This window comes from Micromys minutus (genome assembly GCF_963924665.1).
Source record: "Micromys minutus genome assembly, chromosome: 1".
Taxonomy (NCBI): domain Eukaryota; kingdom Metazoa; phylum Chordata; class Mammalia; order Rodentia; family Muridae; genus Micromys; species Micromys minutus.
This window is the reverse complement of record NC_137969.1, coordinates 186221227-186247601: the sequence shown is the minus strand read 5'-3', so window position 1 is coordinate 186247601 and position 26375 is coordinate 186221227. Positions and strand designations below refer to the sequence as shown.

At 39.4% G+C, this 26375-nt stretch overlaps 1 protein-coding gene across 2 annotated transcripts in view; it reads left to right on the top strand.

The window, feature by feature from the left end:
- Positions 1-26375, top strand: part of ZNF277 (zinc finger protein 277) — a 122404-nt gene that overhangs the window by 67398 nt on the left and 28631 nt on the right. For both annotated transcript variants that reach the window (XM_080927608.1, XM_080927609.1), the window contains exons 3-4: positions 6259-6347; positions 6875-6957. In XM_080927608.1, the coding sequence (XP_080783734.1) occupies positions 6259-6347; positions 6875-6957 (172 nt within the window). The remainder of the gene's footprint in view (positions 1-6258; positions 6348-6874; positions 6958-26375) is intronic.

Sequence of the window (26375 nt, the reverse complement as noted above, 5' to 3'; positions counted from 1 at the left end):
TGAGAACAATCACTAAGTAAGTGCAGCTCAACAGTAAAATGGATGCTTTGTAGTTAAAGAAAAGAGATACATGTCAAGTGTAAGTGCTTTCTAAAGTGTGTAGTTAACATGTATTTTAAATATAGAATTTTAGTTCTTGGTGGATTAAATAAAAAAATTTACTCTCAGGAAATAAAAATAAGATTAATTGAATGGACCAACAATGTGTCTAAACTCTTTGTTTCTTAGAAGAACATTTTTTTGTTGTTGTTTTTGTTTTTGAGACAGGGTTTCTCTGTGTAGCCCTGGCTGTCCTAGAACTCACTCTGTAGACCAAACTGGCCTTGATTTCAATGATCCACCCACCTCTGCTTCCTGGGTGCTAGAATTAAAACCAGCAATAACATTTTTAATATATTCAGTCTTCTTGAATAACCCCCTATAATTTAATGTAACTAAAAGTTCTTCTCTAAAACAGACATTGACTATTTGTGATGAGTTAAGTTACAATTGTCTCAACACACTATGAGACTTACTCCAGCTTTCAGAAGAAACTGTGAGGGTTGAGGAGGTCACAACAGAGAAGTGCTCCAAGTGACATACATGAATTCACTCTTCTCAGAGAAAATCTGATCCTTCTAAGTGCACGCTATAAAAGCTTTTAAATAATAGAAATGGGATGGGATTGCCTCATACTTAATTTTCTTTCAACAAGGTTCCCTGTGTAGCCCAGGCTGGCCTCGGGCTCATGTTTCACTTGCTTCAGACTTTTAAATGCTAGGATTAGGATTACAGTGAGACACCACTTCAGCATCAGCCTGTGCTTTATAAGAAGTAAGCTATAAATTTTCATATTGAACATATTTGACATTCTTTATTGAAACAAAGTAAGTACAAAACTTCCTAAGGCAAAGAAAATAAAACAAAACAAAACTGAAAATCTCCCCTTTGAGGCCACTTAACAATTATTTAGAGTAAGCTATTTTCTTCCAACTTTCTTTAGTAGATAGAATTGTGCCAGAAGACAAATGTTAACTCTGTAGTTTTTGACATTCCATTTATTCAGTGCTCCTTGGATAACAACCATAGCTCAAACCTTCATACCTTCATCAGTATGGTGCAAGCTACAGTGGCCACCTAACAAGCAGGATGTTACTACAAAGGTTTTCTGTATATGGAAAAGAACTCCATGAGATACAATTTGAAGTTCTTTTGAACAAAAGCATTTGCTGATGATTTACTAATTACATTTATGGCTTTTTAATAAAGTGTGAAATTCTATTTTGATTGCTGTCTCAATAAAAAATTTGTACCATGTATTTCATAGCAGCCTTTATATATTGAATAGCTGTAACAGTTACTTTGAATAAACTAGAGAAGTAGGAAATGAAGTTAACCAGTGCTACATAATCATACAAGTCTGAAATATATATTCTAATTTGGGGCTGGGACAAGAGGTTTGTTGAAGACCTGCTGTCAGTAAGCGATTTCTCAGTTGAATAGAATTTCTCTGAGTATGTGTAATAACCACAACAAAATACAAAAAGGAACACTCCTAGTCTGGGTTAAAAACTACAAAGATGGGCTGGAGAGATGGCTCAATGGGTAAGAGCACTGAATACTCTCCCAGAGATCATGAGTTCAAATCCCAGCAACCACATGGTGGCTCACAACCATCTGTAATGAGATCTGATGCCCTCTTCTGGTGTGTCTGAAGACAGCTACAGTGTACTTATATATAATAAATAAATCTTAAAAAAAGAAAAAAAAAAACTACAAAGATACTACTGTGTGTTTTGGATATCTCCAAATTCAAATGTAAGCTTAGGCTTAAACACATGTAACAGTTGAAGTTGTGTTTAACACAGTTTATGAAGCATGAGTTTATGCCTTTAAGTTGTGTGGTGATTTGTGATTCTGTTTTGCTTTTATTTGATGTTGTCAGCCTGTCTTTAATGAGGAAAAGAAGACTCAGATGACAACTTTGTTCCTTACGTATCTCCCCAGCACATTTCCAGAAGCTTCTTAACAACATCTTAGTGCTAGAGGTGGATCTAAAGAACATCATTTCTAAGATTCTGGAGTACTTGTCTTCAGAGCAGTAAAATAACTTTTAACTAGGTTGTGAGGCTGTACAGCTTCTCAAGCTCGATCAGGTCCAAGGCAGGCCTTAAGAATCTGAGCTTCTGCCTGGCAGGATGTCCCTGAGATCTTCATTCACCTATGCTTGTAGCCTTGAAGTAATCTCTCATACAGCACAAACATTGGATATCATCCATCTCATGAAAGGTATAGAACACAAACATTGAAAACCTTGAAGACTGCACTACTGGACCATTGGAATCAGGTCATTGTTTCCTCAGTAGGCAGGATAGGGGGATACTTTACACCTGTTGCCCATCATGGCATTCCAAATCGGTAGCCACAGCAGCTGGTAACAACTTTCAGTCTGTATGTAGGCAATTAGGAGCCGTTCCCACTGCCGGCTGCAGTTATGTAATGTGCTCTTTAGAAATAGGATGCTACCTCTCATTCAGACTTCTGTATAGTTCTGTATCTGTTCATATCAAAAATCATTCTTTGTGCCTTACTTATTCCTTGAATGGGATGGAAGGGGAAAAACTTCAAGTATTTATTGCAACTACAATTCCAAGAGGTTTTTCTGCCTTCCCTTTTCCAGGCAGACTGATCAGCACATGCATCTGTGTCACAGAGACCAAGTTTGTTTGGGAGCCAGAAAGACCTGTCATTCTGAGCCACCCTAGACTGCTCAGTAAACATTGCCTTCACTGTCACGGCCACCATCTTCCACTGTAGTTCCTTCCTACCCTGCTACTGTGATAGAGCCATTTTCACTTTCTCACAATATGTCTTGTGAAGTGAAGGCAGACTTGTAGGCTCAGGACTTCAAGAGACAGAGCAGAAAGATTGCACATTCAAGGCCAACAAAACAAAGACTTTCCCTGTTCACTCACTTTGAGGTAGGTTCCCACTCTGCCGCTCAGCCTTGTCTCAAACACATAGTTTCAAATGGTCCCCCTGACTCATATTCCAGAGAGCTGCCACTGCAGGCCAGGATCGATTTTTTTTTTTCATTCTTTTTATTTCATTAATTTTTTTATAGAATGCTATTGGTATTTTGGTTGTTTTAGACAGTTACTCTGACAAGATGTCTTTGTTCCTATAACCATATGTAAATGAGTTCCTTTCCTCACAGTGTTGTTTATAAATACTCGGGACTTGGGTTGTGGTGCTCTACCTGCATTATCATACTTAATCATTAATAATAATTCATATCCAAATGAATTAACTGAGTCTCACTAGGGTTATTTAACTGTAAGTTGAGATTCATTTCCCTGAATGCCAAACACTGTTCCTAATTAACACATTCTTATACCTGGCATTAGAAGGTCTGGACACTGTCTTCCTTTAAAAGGCACAGTGGTTTCCAGTTCAAGATCAGTTTAAGGTAGTACTGACGCTCTAACATAAGGAGAAAAGTGTTTTGACTTTTCATTAGAAAATAAGCCACAATAGTTCAAAGGGTGGTTTGGTCACTAGGGTCCTCACACTCCAAACATCTGTTTCCCACATATGGTTTCGCAGGTCTGTGAACATCTTCCAAAAGTGAGCAGCCCAGGTAGGCAGAGTTATCACTGCTTTATCAGGCTGTGGATCAAAAATGGAATTAATATTGTATGAGACTGGCTACTGTTGTCAGCCTTGCTCAGGGGTATATGTTGGGTGTCCTCATTAAAGTGTAAATTGGAACTAAGGAAATTCTTCTTGGTTTTTTATATTTGCAGTCATGAGAACTTAGCCCTCTTCTCTCTTGATAAGTCAGTTGTCTCAGCATCTGGCCCTGCCATATATAAATTTGTTTAGTCATAAGCACAACTATCTGTATATTTCAGTTTGAAGAAACAATACATGTCCCATTCTTGACATCTCTAACATACTTTCTACCATATATTTTTATCCATGTCACCACATTGCAATAAACAGTGTGCTAAACAAACCATGCCCAAACCTCTTCCCTGTGTGTGTGTAAGTGTGTCTGTGTGTCTGTCTGTCTATAGGCTATGTACTGGCTTGTGCACATTCACATATGGAGGCTAGAGGTCAACACAAGGTGTCTTTCACCACCGCTCTCCACCTCAGTGTCTAAGATAGATCTCTCAGTGAATATAAGGTTCCTTGGTTCAGCTAGGCCGGCTGGTCAGCAAGAGATTTGTCTGTATCCATGCACCTCCCACCACCCCTAGCACGGGGTTTGCATGTGGATCCACAGTTTTACATGCATGTTAGATCTAAATTCAGGTCCATGTGGCAGATGTTTGACTGGCTGAGCCCACCTGCCCAGCCCTGAGCTTCCTGCTTTTCTTATTCCCTCTCTCCTGTCCCCTTTACCAGAACAGAATAGTCAACTGATGGAGAACAGAAATAGCTATGCAGAATAACAGAGTAGAAAGTGCTGAAGTTGACCAAGGAAATACCTCTTTGTCTTTTTTGTAGATACATTTCTCCTACTGTGAAGGAAATGCTGTCCCTTCTGCTTCTAAGGCACATGAGAGTGAGTGAGTTAGCCATGGAGTAATGATGGATCCTGTGCTGGCTTTGAAATTAAAGCTGAGCTGGAGTTACAACTGTCACAGCCTCATCTGTGGATGAGGTCAGAATTACGGAGTAGGGAACATTCCTCCTCCTCCACTTTAAGATTGTCAGGGTAGGTAGAGGCAGGACTGAATCGTGTGGTCCTGTCCTCCAACTCTTGGCTTATTTATTCCCCAGTTCATCTCATGGTTCTCTCTTCTCAGATCTCTCATTCTAACCCATTAACCCCTGTCTCCAGAGCACCATGATGGTAACAAATAACCCTAAAGGAAGAGTAAAAGAAAACCAGATGTGGGAAGGTGCTGCCTGCCAGGAGACCCTCAGAGTCTCCAAGCACTCTCCTAGGTCCCTGCAGCATTGACTTTGAGCCTCTTCTGGCAGACCACTGCTAGGTGCTATTTCAAGCCACTTTAAATGTCCAGATCCCCACTCTTCTATGTTCGTCCAGTATCTGAGGAAACCTCATCTCTTTCTGTAAGCTTTGGTTCTTCAGTGTAAGTGGCCCATCTTATCTAATTCATGTATTCTAATAAAGAGTCAACTGCCACATCAGCCATCCCATGTCCTCTCTTATGAAGAAGACCACATTCCCCTGTTGGTGCTCTCTGGTCTATGAGTTAGCATGATGATTCATCTTGTTATAATAAGTAAATAGAAGGAGGAACGGCTTGGTTGAATCTTTCTTTGTCTTCCAGCACATGTACAGGGCTGGGTTATGATTTGCTTTAAAGTTGAGCCCATATGCTACTTCTAACTCTGCTCATTAAATATAAAGTGTGTAGCTCAGCTGTTTTCCAAAGGCTGCATCTGATTTATTTTAGGCATGGTGTGGGCATTCAGACGTTCTGTCTAATTATGCAGATGTTGGGTGTGTGCTGTTATCTCACTTCGCTGACCTTTGTGAAAGATGACCACTCAGTCTGCTCTTCCCTGGGTGTCATAAGCCTATTTGATTCTTGTAATTTTTTTTGAATTTATTTTTATTTTGTATGTACAGTTGTTTTACCTACATGTGTGTCTGTGTACCACATGCATGCCTAGTGCTTACACAGGACAGAAAAGAGCAGCAGATCCCATAACTAAAGTTATCGATGCTTGTGAGTCACCATGTGGGTCCTGGGACTCAAGCCAGAATCCTCTGAAAGAGCATGCTAAGCTTTAAGCTGCTCTGACCCCTAATTCCCACATTTGAAATGCATATAAACTATAATGTTGTTTAGAAAACTTCACTATCACATTAAAACAATTCATTTTACCACATGTGATAGCCCTTACCTATAATTCCAGAACTTAAAAGGTGGAGGGTAAAAAATCAATAGTTCAAGACTAGCCTCAACAGCATGCTCAAGGACAGTCTGGGCTGTGTGAGCTTATGGCAAACAAACAAAGGAACAAAACTCATTTTAACTTTCTTACATACCTGTCTATCAAATTTCAAAATATGCGGTTTAATCATTTTCGAGCCTTTGTAAGATAGTTCGATTTTATTAAATATTTATCTCATTTATCTGCCATTCCTCACTGCCTTTCTCTTTGCAGATTCTTTAGCAGAATCATTTAACAACTGCTTTTTTGGGTTGGAGGTAATTAGACATTCTTGGATGATCCTATCATTTTAATAGTTGTATATTGATTCTCTTCATCCTTTTGAATGTAATTTCTTAGGTACATTTTATATTGGAGGAAAAGGTTCACTGAACAGCCCATCACAGATTTTTGCAGCGTGATAAGAATCAATTCCACAGCTCCATTTGGTAAGTGCATGTCTTGACTGTCCACACAAATCAAAAATTCAGGAAAATAATCTCACTTCTCTTAAATTGCACTTGCTCTCACTTGCATCATAGTTGAAATTAAACTGATGTCTTTATATTGCTCTACTTGAATAAACCTACATCAGAACTCTATACCAGATGCTAATGGACATGCACACTCTGTGTGTGTGTGTGTGTGTGTGTGTGTGTGTGTGTGTGTAAGCCACAAGCTAGCATTGGTCTCTATTACTCCTTACCTTAGGTTTTGAGACAGACTCTTTCACTGAGCCTGTAGCCACCAATTGGCATAATTAGCTGGCCAACAAACTCCAGGGATCTATCATCCCTGGGCTTTTAAATTAGTACTGAGGATCCAAATTGAGGCCCCCACCCCCACACCCTTGCCTGCACAGTGACCACTTTACTGAGTGAGCCATCTCCACTCTTTCACATCCACGAATTTTTAAACAAGTAAATATTCCTGAAAAAAAAATCTTTTTTCATGTATTCTTCTGCCCTCTCAACAGATGAACAAGACAACTATTTTTTGTTATGTGATGTGTTACCGGAAGATAGAGTCCTCAGAGAAGAGCTTCAAAAACAGAAACTGGTAAGAATTTTATAGTATGAACAGTGTATGAGGACCATACACAAAAATCACTCTTCATAACTTTCTTCACTTTTATTTAAAGGAATTTTCAAACATACCCCAAATAAGAGACTACACATACATGTCTTAAAACAGCAAATAGTATTCACTTGATTAAAACTAAAGTATAGAAATGCTGAGAGGATCCCAACTGTTTCCTAAGTTATTCTGAACATGAAAACAGAGTCTGCATGCTTTCCTATAATTCTGGATTCTTGACACTTGACATACAATACAAAAAGAAATGTCCTTAGCCATTCCAACTTAAATTGATCAACCTTTTTTTCCTCTTCTTTTTCCTGGCATGTACTGTATACTAGTATTTCTTTTATCCACTGTGAACTGAGTGCATGACTCAGTCAGCATAGTAGCCTTTCTTGTTTTGTCTTATCCATAAGCAAGCAAATATGAAAACCCTAGCATATCTATTCACTCTTTAAAATGACAACAGCTCATAGAAAGCATAAAAATTTCATCTTTGTTAGTCATGCATTTTAACATGTTAGTTAATATAAAAATGTTGTTTCCTATTTATGATTTAATCTCGACTATTACATGCAATTGGCTTACTTTTCCTTTAGCAGTTTCTTGTAAGTCCTCCTTTTATCTTGAGATCTGATTAAATACATCATGAGGAGATTGTGAATTTAATTATCTGTGCTACATTCTCAAGAAACCTAAAATGAAAATAAGTCCTATAATATCTAGTTATAGCACTTGAGAAAAGTCCCCTGAACGGTATTTTGTTTTGTGAACATCCCTAGTCATTATTTTTCTAGTAAAAGAGAGATGACACTGTTGGATTTGGGTGTCAGGTAAGAAACAAGACTTCCCAAGTGTCCTTCACTTCCCAGAACACAGTCTTGTGCACTTGGCCCCATAAGGCTAACTTACTGTCTTGTATAGATTTCATAATCGTTAATATCTATAGTAAATAAAAATTCCTTTCTTTCTCTTTGCTTACTGTGGCCTTGATCAGTCAAGAATGATCCAACTATCACATCTTTATACAAAAATCCAAAGCCTGCCACATCAGCCATAGCTTTCTCTCAGAGTGCAGAATCTTTATGTCTGAAGATAGACTCGGGCCCTGGGAAATACCTACAGAATGTAGATGAACTCTTTGATATTACTGAACAGTCTGAAAATGATAGATTTATGAAAGTAAGCATTATGGCAGCTTAAAAGAACCAAATACAAGTGAAAGTGTAAACTGCTGTCATGTGTGGAATCCCTGCTTTACACAATAACTGGGCAAAGAACTGCAAGGTAGAGCTTACATCATAAGAGTGGACGGAAAAGAATCTGCATACATTCTTAGTAACTCATAGTGTAGAGGGTCTTTCAGGGTGTTGAAGATTAAGGGAAGCAGCACACACAATAATACTTTGGCTTGCGGAAGCACATGGGAAGTATCCACCAGCAACAATAACAATTCAGCAGTAGGCTGTAGAAAGATGGCAAGCTGCAAAGACATCAGCATGTATTTGGATCTAAGGTTAAAGGTGTGTCTGGGAAACAGAATGAATTTGTCTGAGCTGGGAGCATCATGAGGCAAACTGATAAATGTAGATGGAGCTAAGGAACACTGGCTACGTGAGGATAACCATCCATTTATGTGTCCTTCTTACCTATCGGAGTATCATAAAAAGAAAATCGTAAAGGGGCTGTGTAAAAGGCCTTTTAACATTTTAACACTGTCAAATTCTGGGAAAGAGTCAGCGTGCTTGGAGCTACAGAACATTTACAGTTGCTGAGTGCCAGCCATATGCCAAACCTTTCGATAAGTCTGACAGCACTGGGAGGTGGGTCATTCTGGTGGTGAGGAAAGATGCAGTTGCTCAGCCTCACAAAATAGATGGAAAAAAAAAATGGAGCTGTTGCTCTAGCTACGCCTTCCCAATACTTTGCCCAGCATCTCACACACTTTGGACTGTTATTCCGGGATTTGGAAATCATTGTTCTAGATGTTCATGGAGTTTGATAATGCTGCATAAGAAAAAGAGTCAGTGTAGGATTGGAGATTGGAAATTCAGAGGTTCACAAATTATCCAGCCAAAGGAGGGAAGCGTGTCCAGAGCATTAATACAAAGTAATTGTATTAATTACTTTAATTATTATACAGGCCAAGCAGCAGGAAGACAGGTTGAGTTTGCAATCACCAGATTTCCTGCTCTGTTGTGTAGAAGCTACAGGTTAGTGTGACTGGTCCTTCTTGAAGCGTTGGTAACAAATACAAGATATCTATTGTATATAAAGAGCTGTTTCGAGCAATAGCCTTTATTTCCAGAAAAGAGTCTAAAACAAGTCAAATGAGACAACATTCTGCAAAGTAATAACACACTATTTTTCTCTGAAAAAAATAATATATTTTTAAAGTACTAAATAATTGCCAAAACAATAAAATAAAGGCATGTTTTATACACTGGAACTCTCAGTAGCATTATGCCTTTAGTCCATAAGAACCAAGAGCTGTATGGACCAACTCTGAGATACTGACCCTCAGCATCAGTCCCCCAGTCTACCACAGTCTGCTCTCGCTTTCCCTTATACTGCTCTCATTCTCACTTCATCAAATAACTCCCTTTTATTAACGAAGGTTTCAGTGTCGTTTCTGGAAAACGTAGTATAAGCCAAGCAATTGGTGTTGCAATGTGGGACATGGAGTTCTGGCCTATGCAAATGAATTCAGCTCTGTAACAGTTCAGCTCCATGAAGAAGATTCTCCACAGGCAGAATCAGTCACCCTGTGGAGTGTGTGCTTCTGACTGCTTGCATGTACATTGTTCTAATCCAGAAACACCCAGGAAAGCATTGAGTTCACATACCATGTTGCAGTTAGCTCTGAGCTCAGTGACTCTGTTTATGTTTGTTTATTATATATTTGATTTTGTTGCTTGTTTTTTAAAGATGGAGTCTTGCTGTTACTTTTGTTTTTAAAGATAGGGTCTTGCTGTTTACCACAGCCTAGTGTCAAATTTAAATCCTCATACATTTGCCATCCCAGTGATAACCACTCAATGTCATCTTCTGGCTTCTTTGAAGAAATGTCTTTAAATGCCCTTCCATGGTCCTTGCTGGCCTGCTAAACTCATGGTTTTCCCTGTTGGAGTGTGAAAATGTGAGTAGCTGCGGGCTCATAGGCTCTACATAGAGTGAAAGTCATGGCAGTAGATTTAAGGTTAGAACAATGTATCTTTTTGTACTTTCTGTGAAACTTCTCCGCAACCTGGCTCTTGCCATTTGTGGGCTTGCAAGTTCCCAGTTGTCTTTGTGCAAGAGTTTGAGTCCCATTGATACTTTGTTTGAAATTATTTTATCTGTATTCTGAAGGAACTACAGAGTTGGAAAAGAATCTGGAGGATCTAAGTAGCTTAGGCAGCCCTCTTAGCTTCCTGTAAAAGGCTTCTCCCATCTTTGTTTCTCTTGCTTTCACTTTCTCTCTCCCTCTCTCTCTCTGTCTCTCTCGCTGTCTCTCTCTCATTCTCTCTCTCCCTCTCTTTGTCACTCTCCGTCTCGTTCTCTGTCTCCCTCTGTCTCTCTCTTGTTCTCTCCCTCTCTCTCTCCCTCTCTGTCTCTCTCGTTCTCTCTATGTGTCTCTCTCTGTCTCGTTTTCTCTCTGTGTCTCTCTCTATCTCTGTCTCGTTCTCTCTCCCTCTCTCTTTGTCTCTCTCTGTGTCTCTCTCTCTCTCCCTCTCTATCTCTGTCTCTCTGTCTCTCTCTTATTCTTTTTCTCTCCCCCCTCTTTCCCCCTCTCTTTCCCTCTCTCTCCATCTCTCTCTGTCTCTCTCTCTCTGTGTCTCTCTCTGTCTCTCGTTCTCTCCCTCTCACTCTCTCTCTTTGGCTTGGTGTCTTGCAGCAGTCATTTCACCTCTTTTGTTATAAATAGTTAAAACTTTCCCAAGGTTGTGGTAGTAAATATTAAAAAATAAAAAAGGTTTATCTCTCTACCGGCCCTGAGGTCTCACTCCTCAGGCCCCACCCTGATACGGAGCTGCAGGCACCTCTGGTGCTGGGTCCGAGCCACCACCATGGTCCAATTTATCTGCACAACTCCCTTCCCTGGCTGTTTTCTACCACCTGTTCTCTGCCTCTGTCACGGGGTGTTTCTGTACCCCCAAATCCCACATAAATACAATTCTACAGCCCGATAGCTTTTCATACAGGTTTATATATTCAACTCTCAGTCCACAAACCCTCTACACAACAAGATTGCATCAAATAGACAAAGATACAAACTGCCCTTCTATATGAGATATTAGACCTGTGAAATCCTTAATGTTCATAGCTGTTTAACACCAATAAATATCACCTGGGTCCACCTGGTCCTTGGGAACCTCCATGTTGCCACAACCTTCACCCTTTGTCCTCTGACCTCCTCAGACCTCTCAGCCCTCTCCATCTCCCTCACCCCACCTAGTCACTGGCTTTCCTTTATTTTACTAATTAAAATGTGAAGGTTCAGTTGGAGTCACGTGACTAGGCAGCTCTTCTTAGGGAGTGGAAGTAACATTAAAATACAAACAGCTTCAGGGCAATCTACACAAGGTCACCTCCCATTCAGTTTGTGTACTTTCATGATGATGAAGACTGTGCTGAAGTCCAGCCTCTGGTGCTGATGAAGAACAGGCAGAGCAAAAACTATCCCTTCATCCTGGTTTGCTTCTGAGCCTAGGCCTAAATTTCCCTGTCCCAAACTTTGCTATATTGATTTATCATCAGAGTCTTGTTTAATATGCCTAAAACTGGAGCTTCCTTTCCCTGAACCAGAGCTTACTATCATTCACCTGCTCTCCTTTTCTGACAGTTCTTCTGGTCCTTGCTTTGGAAATTTCTAGAATCATTTTAACTCGTTTGTTTTCTTCACTACTTATCTATCAGGTCATGTGAGTGACAGGAAAATCTCATATCTTTCCTTAGGAGCCTTGCACTTCTTTGTAGAACCTCTTCCATACCAATTACCATTGCTTCTAGATGTGTTAGAGTAAACACTACACTTTCTTCTTTGAATTCTGGTATCAAATTTGTACCCTGGAGCTCTGGGGCTGAATTTCCAGTGCCCCTTTTCTACTCTTCCTTTCCACTGCTGTATCTAGAATTTTTAAATAAGGCATGTGTATTTTATGTCAGGCATTCTGACTTCTGGCATAGCACAGGAGGGAAAACAGCAGCATCCCTGCCCTCGTGCGGCTCAGGTAAAAGTCTAACTGGTCTTAACTTTTACTTGGATCTATTATTAGATCCCGTCAAGGACTCCAGCTCATTGACCAGTAACAGCAGCCCCATCTTTCTTTCTTAAATGTTTGTCCCAGAAAACATTATGTAAATGCATACTGTCGTGATTTGAATATGCATGGCCCAGGGAGTGGCACCATTAGGAAGTATGTCCTTGTTGGAGGAAGTGTATCACTGTAAGGATGGGCTTTGAGACCCTCCTCCTAGCTGCCTGGAAGCCAGTCTTCTGATTGCTTTTAAGAGTTGCCTTAGTCATGGTGTCTCTTTATAGCAATGGAAACCCTAAGACATATACTTTCTGAATATTTTACCTGATGCCATCTATCAGATTTGACAACTTATTCTAAGTTTTAATAACACACTATTTTATTTACCTCTTCAATTACAATTAGTTCGATGAAAATCTGTTTTCTTGTGGCCAGGCATGGTGACACATGCCTTTAGTCCCAGCATTTGGAAGGCAGAATCAGATAGGTTTCTGAGTTCTAGGCCCACCTGCTCCACAGAGAGAGTTTGAGGAAAGCCAGGACTACACAGAGAAAGCCTGCCTTAAAAACAAATAAACAAACACAAACGTCTGTCTTCCTTGATGGCTCAGGTGCTTCTGAAGGGTTAGGACTGTCAGTCACTTCTCTAGGCCTGAAGGTGTTGACTTACTAGTTCTACAAAGTCATACAGCCAAATGTGCCTGAATTTAAAAAGACAGAAAATGGCCAAAGATCACCGGATCATAATTTTTTTACTTAAAGGTAAAAAGCAAACCTTCTATCTATTAGCCTACAGGAGAAAATATGTGACATCCATAAGTACAAGGACATTCACTACATCAGGAAGAGGGGACTGACTGTCCATTAACTACAGAGAAGAATTTTCCTTATACCTTTGGTTATGAACCTTGACTTTAACAGCTAAGCCATCTCTCCAGCCCAGGGAAAGGTTTTTCTAATTGCCATTATAAATGACAGCTTGTGACAATGTTTATGACAACTATAAATAATTTATGAAAATTTTAACCTGCATAGCAATTTGATTCTCTGGAGAGAAAGTCTATTTTGATTTTAATTCTATTTCACATATCTCGCCTCCTTCCAGAATAAAGCAACAAAATGAAATCTCCCACCGAGATTCTTTCTTCCCATAACCCCTTTCTTTATAGATTTTGGGAATTTTTAGTAGGAGATATTATTGTGTATCAATCACCTTAAATTAAAACATAAATACATTTCTACAGCTTTCTTACATGATGCCTGGTTTTGTAGTACATTGTAAGCCTTTGTACTGCATTTGGAATAAATGTACCTAAATAATCATAAGGTGGCATTTTCTGGTGAGTAGAACACTGTTATTAACAGTTCAGCAGAGACTGAGTTAGCTAAAGCGAATGCCCATTGGATGGCTTTAACCTTTGATTTATTCATGAGTTCATTGGTAAACAAATGTCAGCAGAGACTGAAAAATACTCAGCTGCATCCAAAAGTTTGCCATTTTGAACTTGTACTTCTGATGCCTTAAATGTAAAAGTCACTTTCATATTCACCGTGTGGACTCAGGAAGGCAGTGTTATTGTTGCTAATCTGACAGACAGACAAGGCTAGAAGGCTAGGGGATGCGTGCGCCATGGCTCTTAGTGAACAAATAGGAAGGGAAGCAACTTGAGCTGTTTTCTAAACCCATTTTCACACAACTTTACCACTGCTGCAGGACCCTCTATCAGGTTTGGTCTCCACTCCTATAGTTTGGTCTTATTCTTAAATTGCCATTTGTTAGAAAAGAACATAAATATATATGCAAAGAAATAAAAATGTGTTTTCATAGGAAATTTTTGAAAGAAAATCTGATTTATTATTTTCTTGGGTCAGCAGTAGTACGCTTCTTATATTTTCTTTTAAAGTTTGACTGTGTTTTCAGAGCCTCTCTATCCAACAGAGAAACATAAGGCTGTGGCTGAGCCAGCAGTTGCCCTGAGATTCCCATCAAAGGCAGACAACACTATCGTGGGATGAGTCATGCTATAGCCTTTCATCTGTGGTCAGGAAGATGGGTATTTTATGGTCTTTCCGTCAAGGCTGCCTATTCAGTTTGTAAATTCTCTCTCTTCTTACCTATGCTAGATTTTTTTTTTATGTTTTATTAAAGACTGTATAGGGACTTTTTAACTTCCTCATATACGTAACTCTTCCGTTTTTATGTCATCCTATACATCTACCTTTTTATGATGATAACCGTTTCTTGTGGGTGGTTAATATTTTTTCTGTTTTACTTCTTTGCTTAGTAGGTGTGGGTAAGACATCTCACTATAAACTGTACTGGGCTCACAAGTCCTCTTTACTCACCTGACTTATACTGGGATTGTAGGCGTGCATCACACCTGGGTCTGCCTGTTGTCCCTTCCTAACTCTTCAAAAACAGCCGGATGAGCCTCGCCATCCTTTGTAGTAAGCAGATGGTTATTGGTTCTATCTCTGCAGCTTCAGAAAGGGTGGGAGGAACTGATGCCTTTTAAGAAGAAGAAATATTAGTCAGATGAAATCTTGTGAATTTGGGGGAGTAAAACATCTAGTTAAGTTTCCCTTCAAAGGATGTGGGCATATCTCAGTGGAACAGTGCTTGCCTGGCATGTGTGAAAGGCTAGAGGCTTACTCCCCAGTCCTGATTTGGTGGGGGTTGGGATGGGGAAGAGGAAGGAATTTCTTGCATTCTTTGTCTTTCTTTGCTCTCAGACATGAATGGTCTTGTTTATTGAGATGCTTTGATTCCACCTCTGTCATATAATGCTAAGAAAGGCAAGTTCTACTACTTTTTAGGAAAGCATATATTGCTTTTGGTAATCTTTGCTTCATAGTTATTTTAGTCAGGGTTTTCTAGAGTCACAGAACTTATGGAATCTCTCTCTATATTGAGGGAATTTATTGTGATGATTTACAGTCTGTAGTCCAAGTAACCCAACAATGGGCAGCTGTGGATGGGAAATTCAAGAATATTTAGTCCAGTCCCATGAGGGTGGTTGTTTCAGCTGGTCTTCTGTAGAAGTGGGTTCTAACACATGTGCTGGCAAGTAAGTGCAAGCAGTTTGAGAAGAGTGAGTCTTCCTTCTTGCAATGTCCTTAAGGAGGCCTCCAGGAGAGGGTGTGGCCCAGAGTAAAGGTGAGTACCATCTCTTCCTGAATCTGGAACTTGATTTGTCTCAGGCTGACATTGAACTCAGAGGTCTCCCTGCCTCAGCCTCCTGAGAGTAGAAGCATGTACTACCTTGACTGGGCCTAAGCTTTTCATATGTCTCAAGATCTCCATGTCAAGATCCAGATCAGAAACTTGTGTCTTCTAGCCTCATGATCTGGATGACAGGTGAGCCCTCCAATTTTAGATTGTAGTTCGTTCCAGACGTAGTCAAGTTGACAACCAGGAGTAGCCATCATGGTAGTCATTCCCATCTGCAGTGCTTTATGTATATTAAATACCTTTCATAAGAAATGTTGCTCAAATCATCAAATTCTTGCAGATCATTCTTTTCTGGTACCAGTTAGCACCTTTGACACTTGAAAGGAATTGTTTTTTGAGAATGGGATTGTAGTTTCCTGTTGAGTTAGAAAGCTTCTAAGATGCTTAGGTATGTGATAGGTAAGCACCATTCCAAGAGCATGTGCTACCTTGTATCAGCACACAACTGATTCATGGTCCATCCACCTTTAAATAGTCTAAATTAGTGAACTTCACTGTGCATTTCTGGTCCCTATACGCTGATGCTATACATAAGGACTGTGATAAGAAAACATAAGCTTTGGCTATTAAGATGCTCAGAAATGGCGAAAGAACAGGAAGAGCTGATGTTATTAGCCTACCTCAGTTTGAGTCAATTGGAAGCCTGTTTTAATAGTCTATATAACACTCACCTGTTCAGATCCTAAAACTCGAACAGTTAGAATGCAGACTCTCCGGGGTCTCAGAACATCTGGCATTCGCCTCTCATACTGTCTCACCATGTTGCACCCAGTCTGTTGGCATGGTGTCCGCCACCCATCCTGGGTGTCTCTGCTGCAAACACTCCAGGCTCTTCTGAACTCTTTCCACTTACCGTTTGTCCTACTTGTTGTGCTGCTGTCCAGAATTGATGGCTTCTCATAAAGGAAGGCTTGGGAGAAAATGGTATCCAAGGCAAGTATCTAAAATACCACTGAAGGCAGACATGTATAAGAGCTTCAGGAAGACAACGGAGTAGACTGATTCAGGAGTTAACCGAAATGATTTAGGAAAAAGAGGCCTTCAACAGAGAAGTAACTTTAATTATCAGCTATAATTTAGTGGAAAGTAGACACTTATAATCACATTGATTGATTAATTTATTAGGAATTCTTGTTGGGTAAGGAAACTTATTGTAAAGTCAACATTATGGCCAAAGAAAAGTCACAGGCTGCAGTTCTCTGACAAGAAACTTTTGATTAACCGCAGGAATTATTTCCCTCAATAAATGACATTTGTTTTATTTATTCAACCATACAAATAAACCGTTTTCATCAAAAAAATCTAGCAACTCATCTTCTTTTCTATGTGGTATTTTATGTCCATTTAGTCATTGTGTGATGAGAGAAGGGGAATGGTAAATAGGTTCATGCAAGCGTCTCTGTCCCTCTCTGCAGTATCAACTGTTAGCTCTCTTCATTCCTTGAGACAGGTTTCCAGTTAGTTATTCAGATGTCTGATGAATGGTTTGGTTTTTTTATTTACCTTTGACCAAATACCTGAGAGATGTCAGTTAGTTTGTGGTCTTTCAGCTGCACCTGGGCCTGACACATCATGGCAAAGGGCTAGACTAGACTGGAAGAGGAGGAGGGCTGTTCACCCCTGGGAGCCTACTTCTCCAGAAAGCCACAACCACCATTTGGGGAGTAAGCCTTCCATGCAGGAGCCTTTCAGGGCACTTCACATCCAAACTACAGTACTTTCTATCCTGGACTTCCGTTTTAAATTCACGTATTTACTGAAACAAGGCATGTATTATACTCACATGTGGAGATCAGAGGGTAACTTAGGAGTTGGTTCCTCCTTACACCATGTGGGTCCCAGGGATTGAACTAGGGTCTTTAGGCTTAGTGAACTTTTATTAATAGCTAAATATTTAAGAAAAGCGTAGCATTTCTTTTTTTTCTTGTTATTTTTAAGATATACTTGTTTTTATGTTTATGAGTGTTACTTATTATGGATTTATGTGTACTGCATTGGACCCCTGGAACTGCAGTTACAGACAGTTGTGAGCTTCCACATGGGTACTGGGAATCCACTTTTTTGTAGCTCTTTTGTAGTCCTGATATAAACTCATGCACGAGAGTGCGAGCGCACACGCACACACACACAAATGCCACCTGCTTGTTTTCTAATCTATGGACACACTAGAGGAGCCAGGGCACTCCACCCTACCCGCCCACTTGCAGTCAGCCGCCAACCAGGCGGTAGACAGACCGATTTTCTACCTTTAAAAAGGGCTTCATTTAGAAGTATTTTAAAGATATAATTTTTAAATGATAGAGTTTTTTAAAACAAATAACATGTATAATTTTCTTGAACATTCTAAGAAGAATATATAATCAAAGCTGTTTGTCACACTACGGATTCTTTCCAGCCTGTTTTGTATGTGGTTCCTATGCCACGAAACACTGCATCCCAGTACCTTCCAGAGGGAACTGAGGAATAGGAGACCAAGCCTCCGCATTCTTCCCTGCTTGAGCAGTAGCAGACACATGTTCTGTATTGCTTTTGTCTTTCTCCCAGTAGCTTAGAGTTTCTGCTTTAGATGCCAGAGAATGGTGTCAGGAAGCTAACTAGACTGGGGCCTTTTCATTAGCAGAAGGCTTTTCACATCTCCTTTCCACACCCCCAGTACTTAGAGGGAAATGTTAAAAACTTGGGTGAACATTTGAAAAGGTGGCACTATGTTATGTCTGGGAGTCCTACCTGGTAACATCCATGAACATTCAAGGGAGTTGGGAGCCTCAGGAAACTGAAGTCACCTTGTTCCAGTCCAAGTTTCCACACAGAGTCATTTCTTCTTTTTACAATGGTGCTTAAGTTTCAGCAGATGCCACAGAAGGGAATTTGCGCTTTGATGTACCTGGGAGCACTTGTGTAAACACCGCCTTCTGTATAAATCTTAGGTGGCTCTTGGAGCCAGTATTAGACTAGACATTTACACCTAAGTTCTTTAAGAATACCTCAATGTTTAAGGACCATATATTGTATACAAATACATTGTTAATCTGTTATGTATTGTCTTAATTCCCACATAGCCTGTATACTATAACTAAATCTGATGCTTATATTTTCATATTAAAATTATTTATGGAAGTTTTGAAATTATACATACACACACATACTTTTTTCCTAGCCTGTTTCTTTCTTGTTACTGTATTTGGTATATAGAACTGAGTAAAATGACAAAGTTCTGAATTTCATCAAGATGTATATATTTAGTGTGGCACCATACAGCACTTTGAAATACCTCACATTTATGAAAATAAGTAACAATTAAGTAATTAAAAACAAACACAAGAATTCATTACAGTTTCAGCCATATCCTTTTACTCCCATGTGTGGCCAAAGATGAAGTGGTCCCTGGTTCTTGTCTCCTAGGAACAGGCTCATTCATCTCCTTTGCAGTTCAGTGTGTCTGCTTGCCTAATGGAGTCTGCTTTTTGGACTCAAAACAAGTCAGTTCTTTTGGTTCCCTTGGGTTGGGTTGGGTTGGGTTGGGTTGGGTTGGGTTGGGTTGGGTTGGGTTGGGTAGTTTTTTGAGTATGATGAGTTGTTTGGGGTTTTTTGTTTGTTTGGTTGGTTGGTTGATTTGGTTTGGTTTGGTTTAGTTTGGTTGGTTTTTCCTGATTTGAAGAGACTCTCTCCAGGCTTCCCTCATCCTACAGAAATGAGACAAGTGGTTACCCTGACTGATGAAGCATTCACTGCCCACCCTACTTCAGAGCTTGCACTGTCCTCTGAGAGGTGTTATCCTTCCAGTTATCTGTGTGTGTGAATACTGTGTGTGTCCAACCAGGAAATTTTACTCTAGGATTGGTTAAATCACTTGACCACACCCAGGAGTCATATGGCTCAGATCCCCAACCCACTAATCACACAGTTGGTTTTTCTGGCTTAGCCAGCCAGCCATCATCCTGAATCATCTGCATAAGTAATCAACTATAATCAGAGGGCCCACTGAGTAAAAGAGTAACTCAGCCAAGGGAAATTCAAAGTGTTTATAAATTACTTCTAAGAACAGAGGGCAACAACCAATCAAATTCTGAGAACCCCAAATATGGTTCTCAGCTTTCTTTTTAGAAGAGGGTATATGTTCCCTATTAGGGAGGGTATATGTTCTTCTCGTTTTTATTTTTGATGTATGTGCCTATTCACCAACTTTTCTTGTTCTTTTATCTCAAAACTATGTTTCCATGTGTTATGCCAGCCCAAAACACTTATTAGAATAGACTGAAGACATTAAAGAACCAAACACCTTAGAGGTGATCCCTGACTTTAGGAATGGGAAGCAAAAGGAATACAAAGTCTTGTTGCCTTCCTGTGAGCCCCATGAGCCACTGCCATAAATTGTGCTAGGAAGGTGGTCTGCGCTAGAGTCACCCTAGAGTTCCTGACAAAGACAGCCTAGCAGATTCTTCTGTGCTGTCAGCCTCGTTTTCATTTTGTTTTGTTAATACAGCCATTTTGTTTAGATTCTTCATTAAAAACATCAGGGTTCTGTTTCCTTCAGCTAAAATGGTGTCTAAATGCTTCTTCCCTACATTGACCAATTTTTATTCTTACAATTTCTACCCTAGCTCCCATTTTCATTTTCTACCACTGTGTCAGTCCCCTGTGACTCTGCACCTGCAGCTTCATTAAAGTTCCCAATGTTTCCAGCTTATGAATAAAGATGAAAGACCATGCACTGGCCCCGCTGCCACTCTGCACCTCTGAGACAAACATACAGCTTGTTACTATGACTCATTGCCCAATGTATGAGCTGATCTTGTATTCTCACCACTGTGGTTCTTATCCAAGCCAATTTTATAATGAAAATTTCATCTCATTATACCAACTGCTTTGAGAAATTCAAATATATAACATCTGTGACATTCACTTTATCTCTCCACTCTGCCAGCCCACAAATAAAGCCTAATATATAGCTCAGCATGAAATGTCTTAGAAAAATAAAACCGCAAAGCTAATGAGCTTTGATTTGCACTTCTGTTTGATACTCACTGTGGATTGACTCCTGATGTTATCTCTTTGTTCATAAATGACTCTAAACATATGCTACTACTAATTATATCAGCTGCTAAGATGTATAAAGAGAAGGATGAGGAAAGAGAAGTAAGGGGGTGTGGAGAAAAAATATATTCCTGATAGCCCAAGTAGCATAGGCATTTGTCCGTCATGGTACCTGCTCATCAGGTGGCACCTTTGTTATGGAAGACAGACACACAGAAATTAAAGCTTAGTTTGAATTTTGCTGTTTTGTGGTTTGGTTTTTGGTCCTGGTAGGGTTTTTGTTATAACTGTTGTTTTACATTCAATATAAATATCCATGAGAGTGGAGTGTGTGGCCAGCGTTTCAACCCTGGTTCATCCTCACTAAAGGATGTGAGAAAGCTGAGGACATCTCTTCTTATCAGATACTGTGTCACTCTTATCTAGATGCACACTGCATCTGTATGAATGAATAAAAACAGTCCATCCTTTTATGAGCTTGTCTGGTCAAGAATATTTTGAGATATTTAAAATAACAAGGCTTTCCTAGCAGTCATCCATTTCCTTGGGAATAATATCATTGACCTCAGAAAATTATCTCTTTTCTGGGTAACAGAGCCGAGTTCCAGTGATCAAATTGCTCTGTGGCTTCAGAGGCAGGGCATCTAACAACGAAGTGAAATGCATGGACCTAGGATGGTTTAGACTTAATGAGGAATATTCAAATAAATTACTGGGATGATTGAAGAAGGCTATCTATTACCTAAATGATAGTTTAAGTTTCTTTATTTTCTGAGGAGTAATAATGATAGTTTGTGGCTGTATTTAACAGAAGGCACTTTGAGTCATATACAAAGGAACTGCCATGATGCCTGAAAGTTATTTTTAAATAATTCAGCCAAAAAATATAATTCATAAGAATGCTAGTTGTGTGCAAAGTTGGGGAAGGGTGGATGGCAAATGCTTATAGCTAACAGACATTAAGTACAGGGATTTCGTTGTACTATTGTTTCAGCTTCCCTATTGATAAGAATTATTGCATAATAAAAAATTAGAGACAAGATAGTAACAAAGACCCAAGTAGTCACAAAGTTAAGATAAGATGCTTCTATTAAATAGATCCTCACTTAGTAATTCATGCAGCATGACACATTCATTTCAGCACAACAAATTTAAGAACAACTTTCATCTCAATTTACTGACTTGATGGCAGTAGATAATCAAAACTATTATAGACAAAATAGTATTGTGATTTAAATAGTTATATGCTTTATTTTACAGATAGGTACTATCTGACCAAAAGAATGTATCTTATTTGGTGTTTCTATCTTAAGATATATGGATAATTTCCTTTTCAGTTTAGCACTCGCAAGAGTAAATAAAGCCTTGTAGAGTAGATGCAGACAAACCTTGATACCATTATTGAGGGGCTTTGTTTTTGTTTTTGTTTTCTTCCCATGTGCTGGGATCAAATCCAGTGCCTCTAGATATTAAGAAAGCATTCTACCAGTAAACTACAGCCCCAACTCAATTTAAAGTTTAAAAAATAGAACAAATTACATAATATAGGTGGATAATAAACAGTTGTTTTTGTACCAGTAAATTCAGCATCTTTAATGAGCAGAATTGGTAGTTGTCACTCTATTCCGCTTCTTCATCTTGACTTGTACTTCCTGTTTGCTTGCTCAGAAAGCTCTTAGGGGTGAATTTTTATGTATTTAAAATGTTTATTTGTTAAAGTGTAATGTTAATGTAAAAATTAAAAACTAGTAATGTTAAGTACATACCACCAAACACAACTCTTACCTCAAAGGAAATAAGAATAGTTTATTCTAGAGCCAGATCTGAGTGACTATAGCCCAGGAACCCAGAATCAGGTTACTCCCCAAAAAATCCATTCCATATGCAAATAAATTTGTGGAATGTGTTATACTTATGGAACAAAAGAAAGTCATAAATCAAGGGGTTTAAATACATTGGTGGAAACTGGTAGGCAGGCTAAAGCAAGGCCAAGGAGTCTCTATCTTAGGTTGCAGGTATTGTCTGGCACCATTCTTAGCATTTGGGTTAATGGGAGCTAGAAGTCTGTTAATATATCACAAAAGGTTTTACCTGGTAGTTAAAATGGTGTTAGGTCAGACACAGAAATGGGCAATTAGTGGTTCTTATGTGGCCTAAAAATAACCCAAGATCATTTGGCTCAAGGCCTGAAGTGCCCAGCCCACTACAATCACGGGAGCTCTAACCAGTCAGCCCTGTGGGATCTTTAAACATAGGTGCTGGGGTTTTTCGTAATTTTGACATCACAGTGCTAAAAATGAAACCTTGTGTGTGTTAGGCAAGTAAATACATTACCTCTGATACGTGTTAGCTCTCCACAATCACAAACCTGTGATTAATCGACACTGTAGGAAATGTAACACATATGTGGGATCACAACACAAATTGCATACGGTATGTACAAGCCCTGTTTCAGTAACAGAAACTCAGGATCATAAATTCTTTGAGGATCCCATTTTGATCTTCAGGAAAGCATGCAAACTTGTAGTGTGTATATAGTTGCAACCAAGGCAAAATTTGATTTTTCACGTGTTTCTTGGAAATGTACTAAAAGAAATTGTATACACAGTACATAAATGACCATCAGTACACCTACCTGCAGAAGCAGTGTAGAGGCCTGTTCAATTTAACTGGCAAAAAAAAAAAAAAAAAAAGGAAGTATCATGCAAGTGGTCTAGGATGGTCACTTTAATTATTAATAGAATGTTTCCATGGGAAATTTAGACATCAGCAGAAACTGATTCATAGAAAAGAGTTGTGTCCATTTGGCATTGTATATCAGTTAATCAGAGAAGCAAAAAAATAAGTGGCCATTGGCTTTCCATTCCACTCACCATAGAGAGGAATCATTTAGATTGTTGTGAGGTAGTAGGCAGATAATTCTCTCTTGGCACAGGTAAAGCTCTTTCTCCAGGCCCTTTGCTGGTTAAAGAAATCAAAATGAGACCTTGAGACCTGCTAGTTGCATTGCTAGACAAATTGCAGTATGTGTTCTTGCTTTTGAAAGGAAGAATAACCCAGGACAAATCAAAACCAAGTTCTCAGCACAAAGGACAGGGAATAGGAGTCAAAGACAGAAGATAGGGGACAAGGGAGTAGAGGAATGGAACAAGAGAGAAGGGGTAGGAGTATTTGCCCTGAAGGGACAAAGGACTTCCTCTGGATAGAGATGAAACAGATGTGGCCCACTGGCAAATGGTGGTTTATAAAGGAAAAGCAGAAACTCCATGTTAGGATGAGTTGGTTAGTTTTGATTGGGCATGTTAATTAGAGTAGCCAAAAGAGTTTTGATTCTTACACTTTAGTACTTTGGTTAGCTGGGCCTTGATGGTCAGCCTCAGGAAGAGAAAATAGCCAAATAAGGAAACAGACCTTGGTACCTAGCTTTAGGAATATAACCTAAGAGTGTAACTGTAAGAATCAAAGTGGGTCTTAACTACCAGGAGACACCCCCTCCGTCCCAAATGAGACAAGAGAATGGGGTTTGATGCAAACACAAGAGGTTTATTTTCCGGGACATCAGGGTTTACCTCAATCAGCCCCTTGTGGTGAGTGACTAGAAGGTGACCCCAAATGTCTATAACAAACAGTTCTTATACTTTTTAGGAGTACAGGTTACATCAGCAAGGTTACAATTTAAACGTATTGGCTAAGCTTATTGACCTTTGACTTTATTGGCTAGCAAGCATGGGCAGATTATGACACATGTTCAAACTCTATCTGGGACTGAAGAAGTCACAATGGGAAATTCTCTGCCCTTGACACTCCTGCCCTCTAGCACAGTGGTAAATTCTCTACCGGACACTCCCACCCTCTACATTCCATAGATTCCCCTTCTCCCTGCCCACCCATGCCTGACTAATAGAGATTAAAGGATTCACCCTGCCTCGGCCTAAGGGACTTCCTTGAGTAAATAATTCTTCAGAGAATAGAAGAATGTACTGACTGATAGTCATCTGACCCTCTGGAAAGTCCCAGTTAAAATGACTTTATGCTCACTAGCCAACAGATTTAAAGGTCAATATGCTTAGCCAATGAATTTGAATCATAACCTTGTTGATGTAACCTATATCTCTAAGAAGTATAAAAACTACTTGTAACAACCTTTTGGGGTTGCCTCTCCTCAGGGTGTAGGACGATCCCAACATGTCGGACTAAGAAACCTCTTGCTTTTGCATCAACAAGTCTTTCAGGACTAGGGGTCAGATGACTACCAGTTAGTACATTCTATGGTTTTTCAAGATTGTTCCTGCTCCTCCAAAGAACTGTAGGTGGAGAATGGAACTTGGCCTAGTCATGACCTGAGATGGCTAGTGAAACCCCCTAGGATCCTCTATAACAAGGTATGGGGAGTGGAGGAGAAGGGTAAAAGACAAACCTGTCCGTACCACACAGGCCATACTCAGGCCTTCAGGTTTATCTGTAACACACTTACATGAAGAAACAATGTGATAGAAAGCTTGGAAGATCTTAAATTAGAATCAAATGTTATGTAGCAATATTTAAAACTGTGAATATTGTTTAGTAGAAACCCGGAGGTGATAATATACTTGTTAGGGTTTGTTACATTCAAGTTCTCCTCATATCCTTCTATATTTACAGCCTACTTTTAAATACCATTTCTAGTAAATTTTTAGCTTCTCTTTCCCTCCTTCTATCTCTGTTTATCTCCCTCCCTCCTATTCTCCAAGCATCAGATAATCGCATTTTAAATAAATGTACAGAGAAAGTCTATAAATCATCCATCTTATACCAGATAATCTCAGTAAATGGAAAAGAACCCACAGGTAAGAGGTGAGGTATTCTCACCAAGGGACAGTAACTAACACACTCCATCAAAGACAGACACCAATCAGGTGCTGCCCATTCTTGTATGCTAAACATATTTGACTTAGTTTTTAGATTGTTATGGCCTCTGCTTCTTTAGCTCGGCTTAGAAAGCCCAGTAGTTTAGTTCCAGGCTCATAGAACAAGCTGAGGGTCTAACAGAGAAGAATAAGTTAAAACCAGGTATAACCAGATATTGGATACAGTGAAGAAGAAGCTTTATACCTAGGAGGTGAACACAAAAGGCTATAGAAGAGAGTAATGCAGATAAGGTGAGATCACCAGCTTCCTGTTTTGTAGATGCAAGGAGATCCTGAAAGTCAAATAGATTTGTGTTACAATACAGTACAAAAGTAATTGTTTCTAGCCTGGACTCCACATTGTAAGTCAAATCACATTTTATATTCAGAATGCTGAGGAAAACTGGAAAGGTCATCTACAAAACCATCCTGTGCATAATTAAACCTTTGCATAGCAAACTTAAATTATAATGATCTGTTAAATGAACTTATATAGAATAGTTACTAGTCCTTTTCTAGTTACATCAAGAGGAAGGCATAATTGTTTTATGTTTTAATATTTCTATTGTATTAGTGTGCTCTGAAGCTCCAACTGTTGAGAAAGTCTCCCATCTGACTCATTGCAGTGAAACTTCTATGGGTGCTTTGTAGAAAAATATTAGTGCTTCTCTACCTTTCTAGATGTCTATACCAACTTTACTAAATGGAAAGGTCATTGTAAGATGTGCATCCACACACACTACAATGGGTACATTCTGAGGACAGGTAAGAAAAAGCTATTGTGTTCCTGCATCAACTTTAATATCAGAGCTTTAAACAACCAACCCAAACATTTCTTCATAGGGAGTTAATCTCTCCCTCCTTCCCACGTGTTCCCAACCTATAGCAGTAAATAATAAAAAGAGGAATGGTGGCCAGACACCATGCCATGCTACCCCCTGCTACCCTCTAGCCCTGTAGCAGCCGCCCTCTTGCAACTCTTTGCTGAGAACTCTGCTCACATTC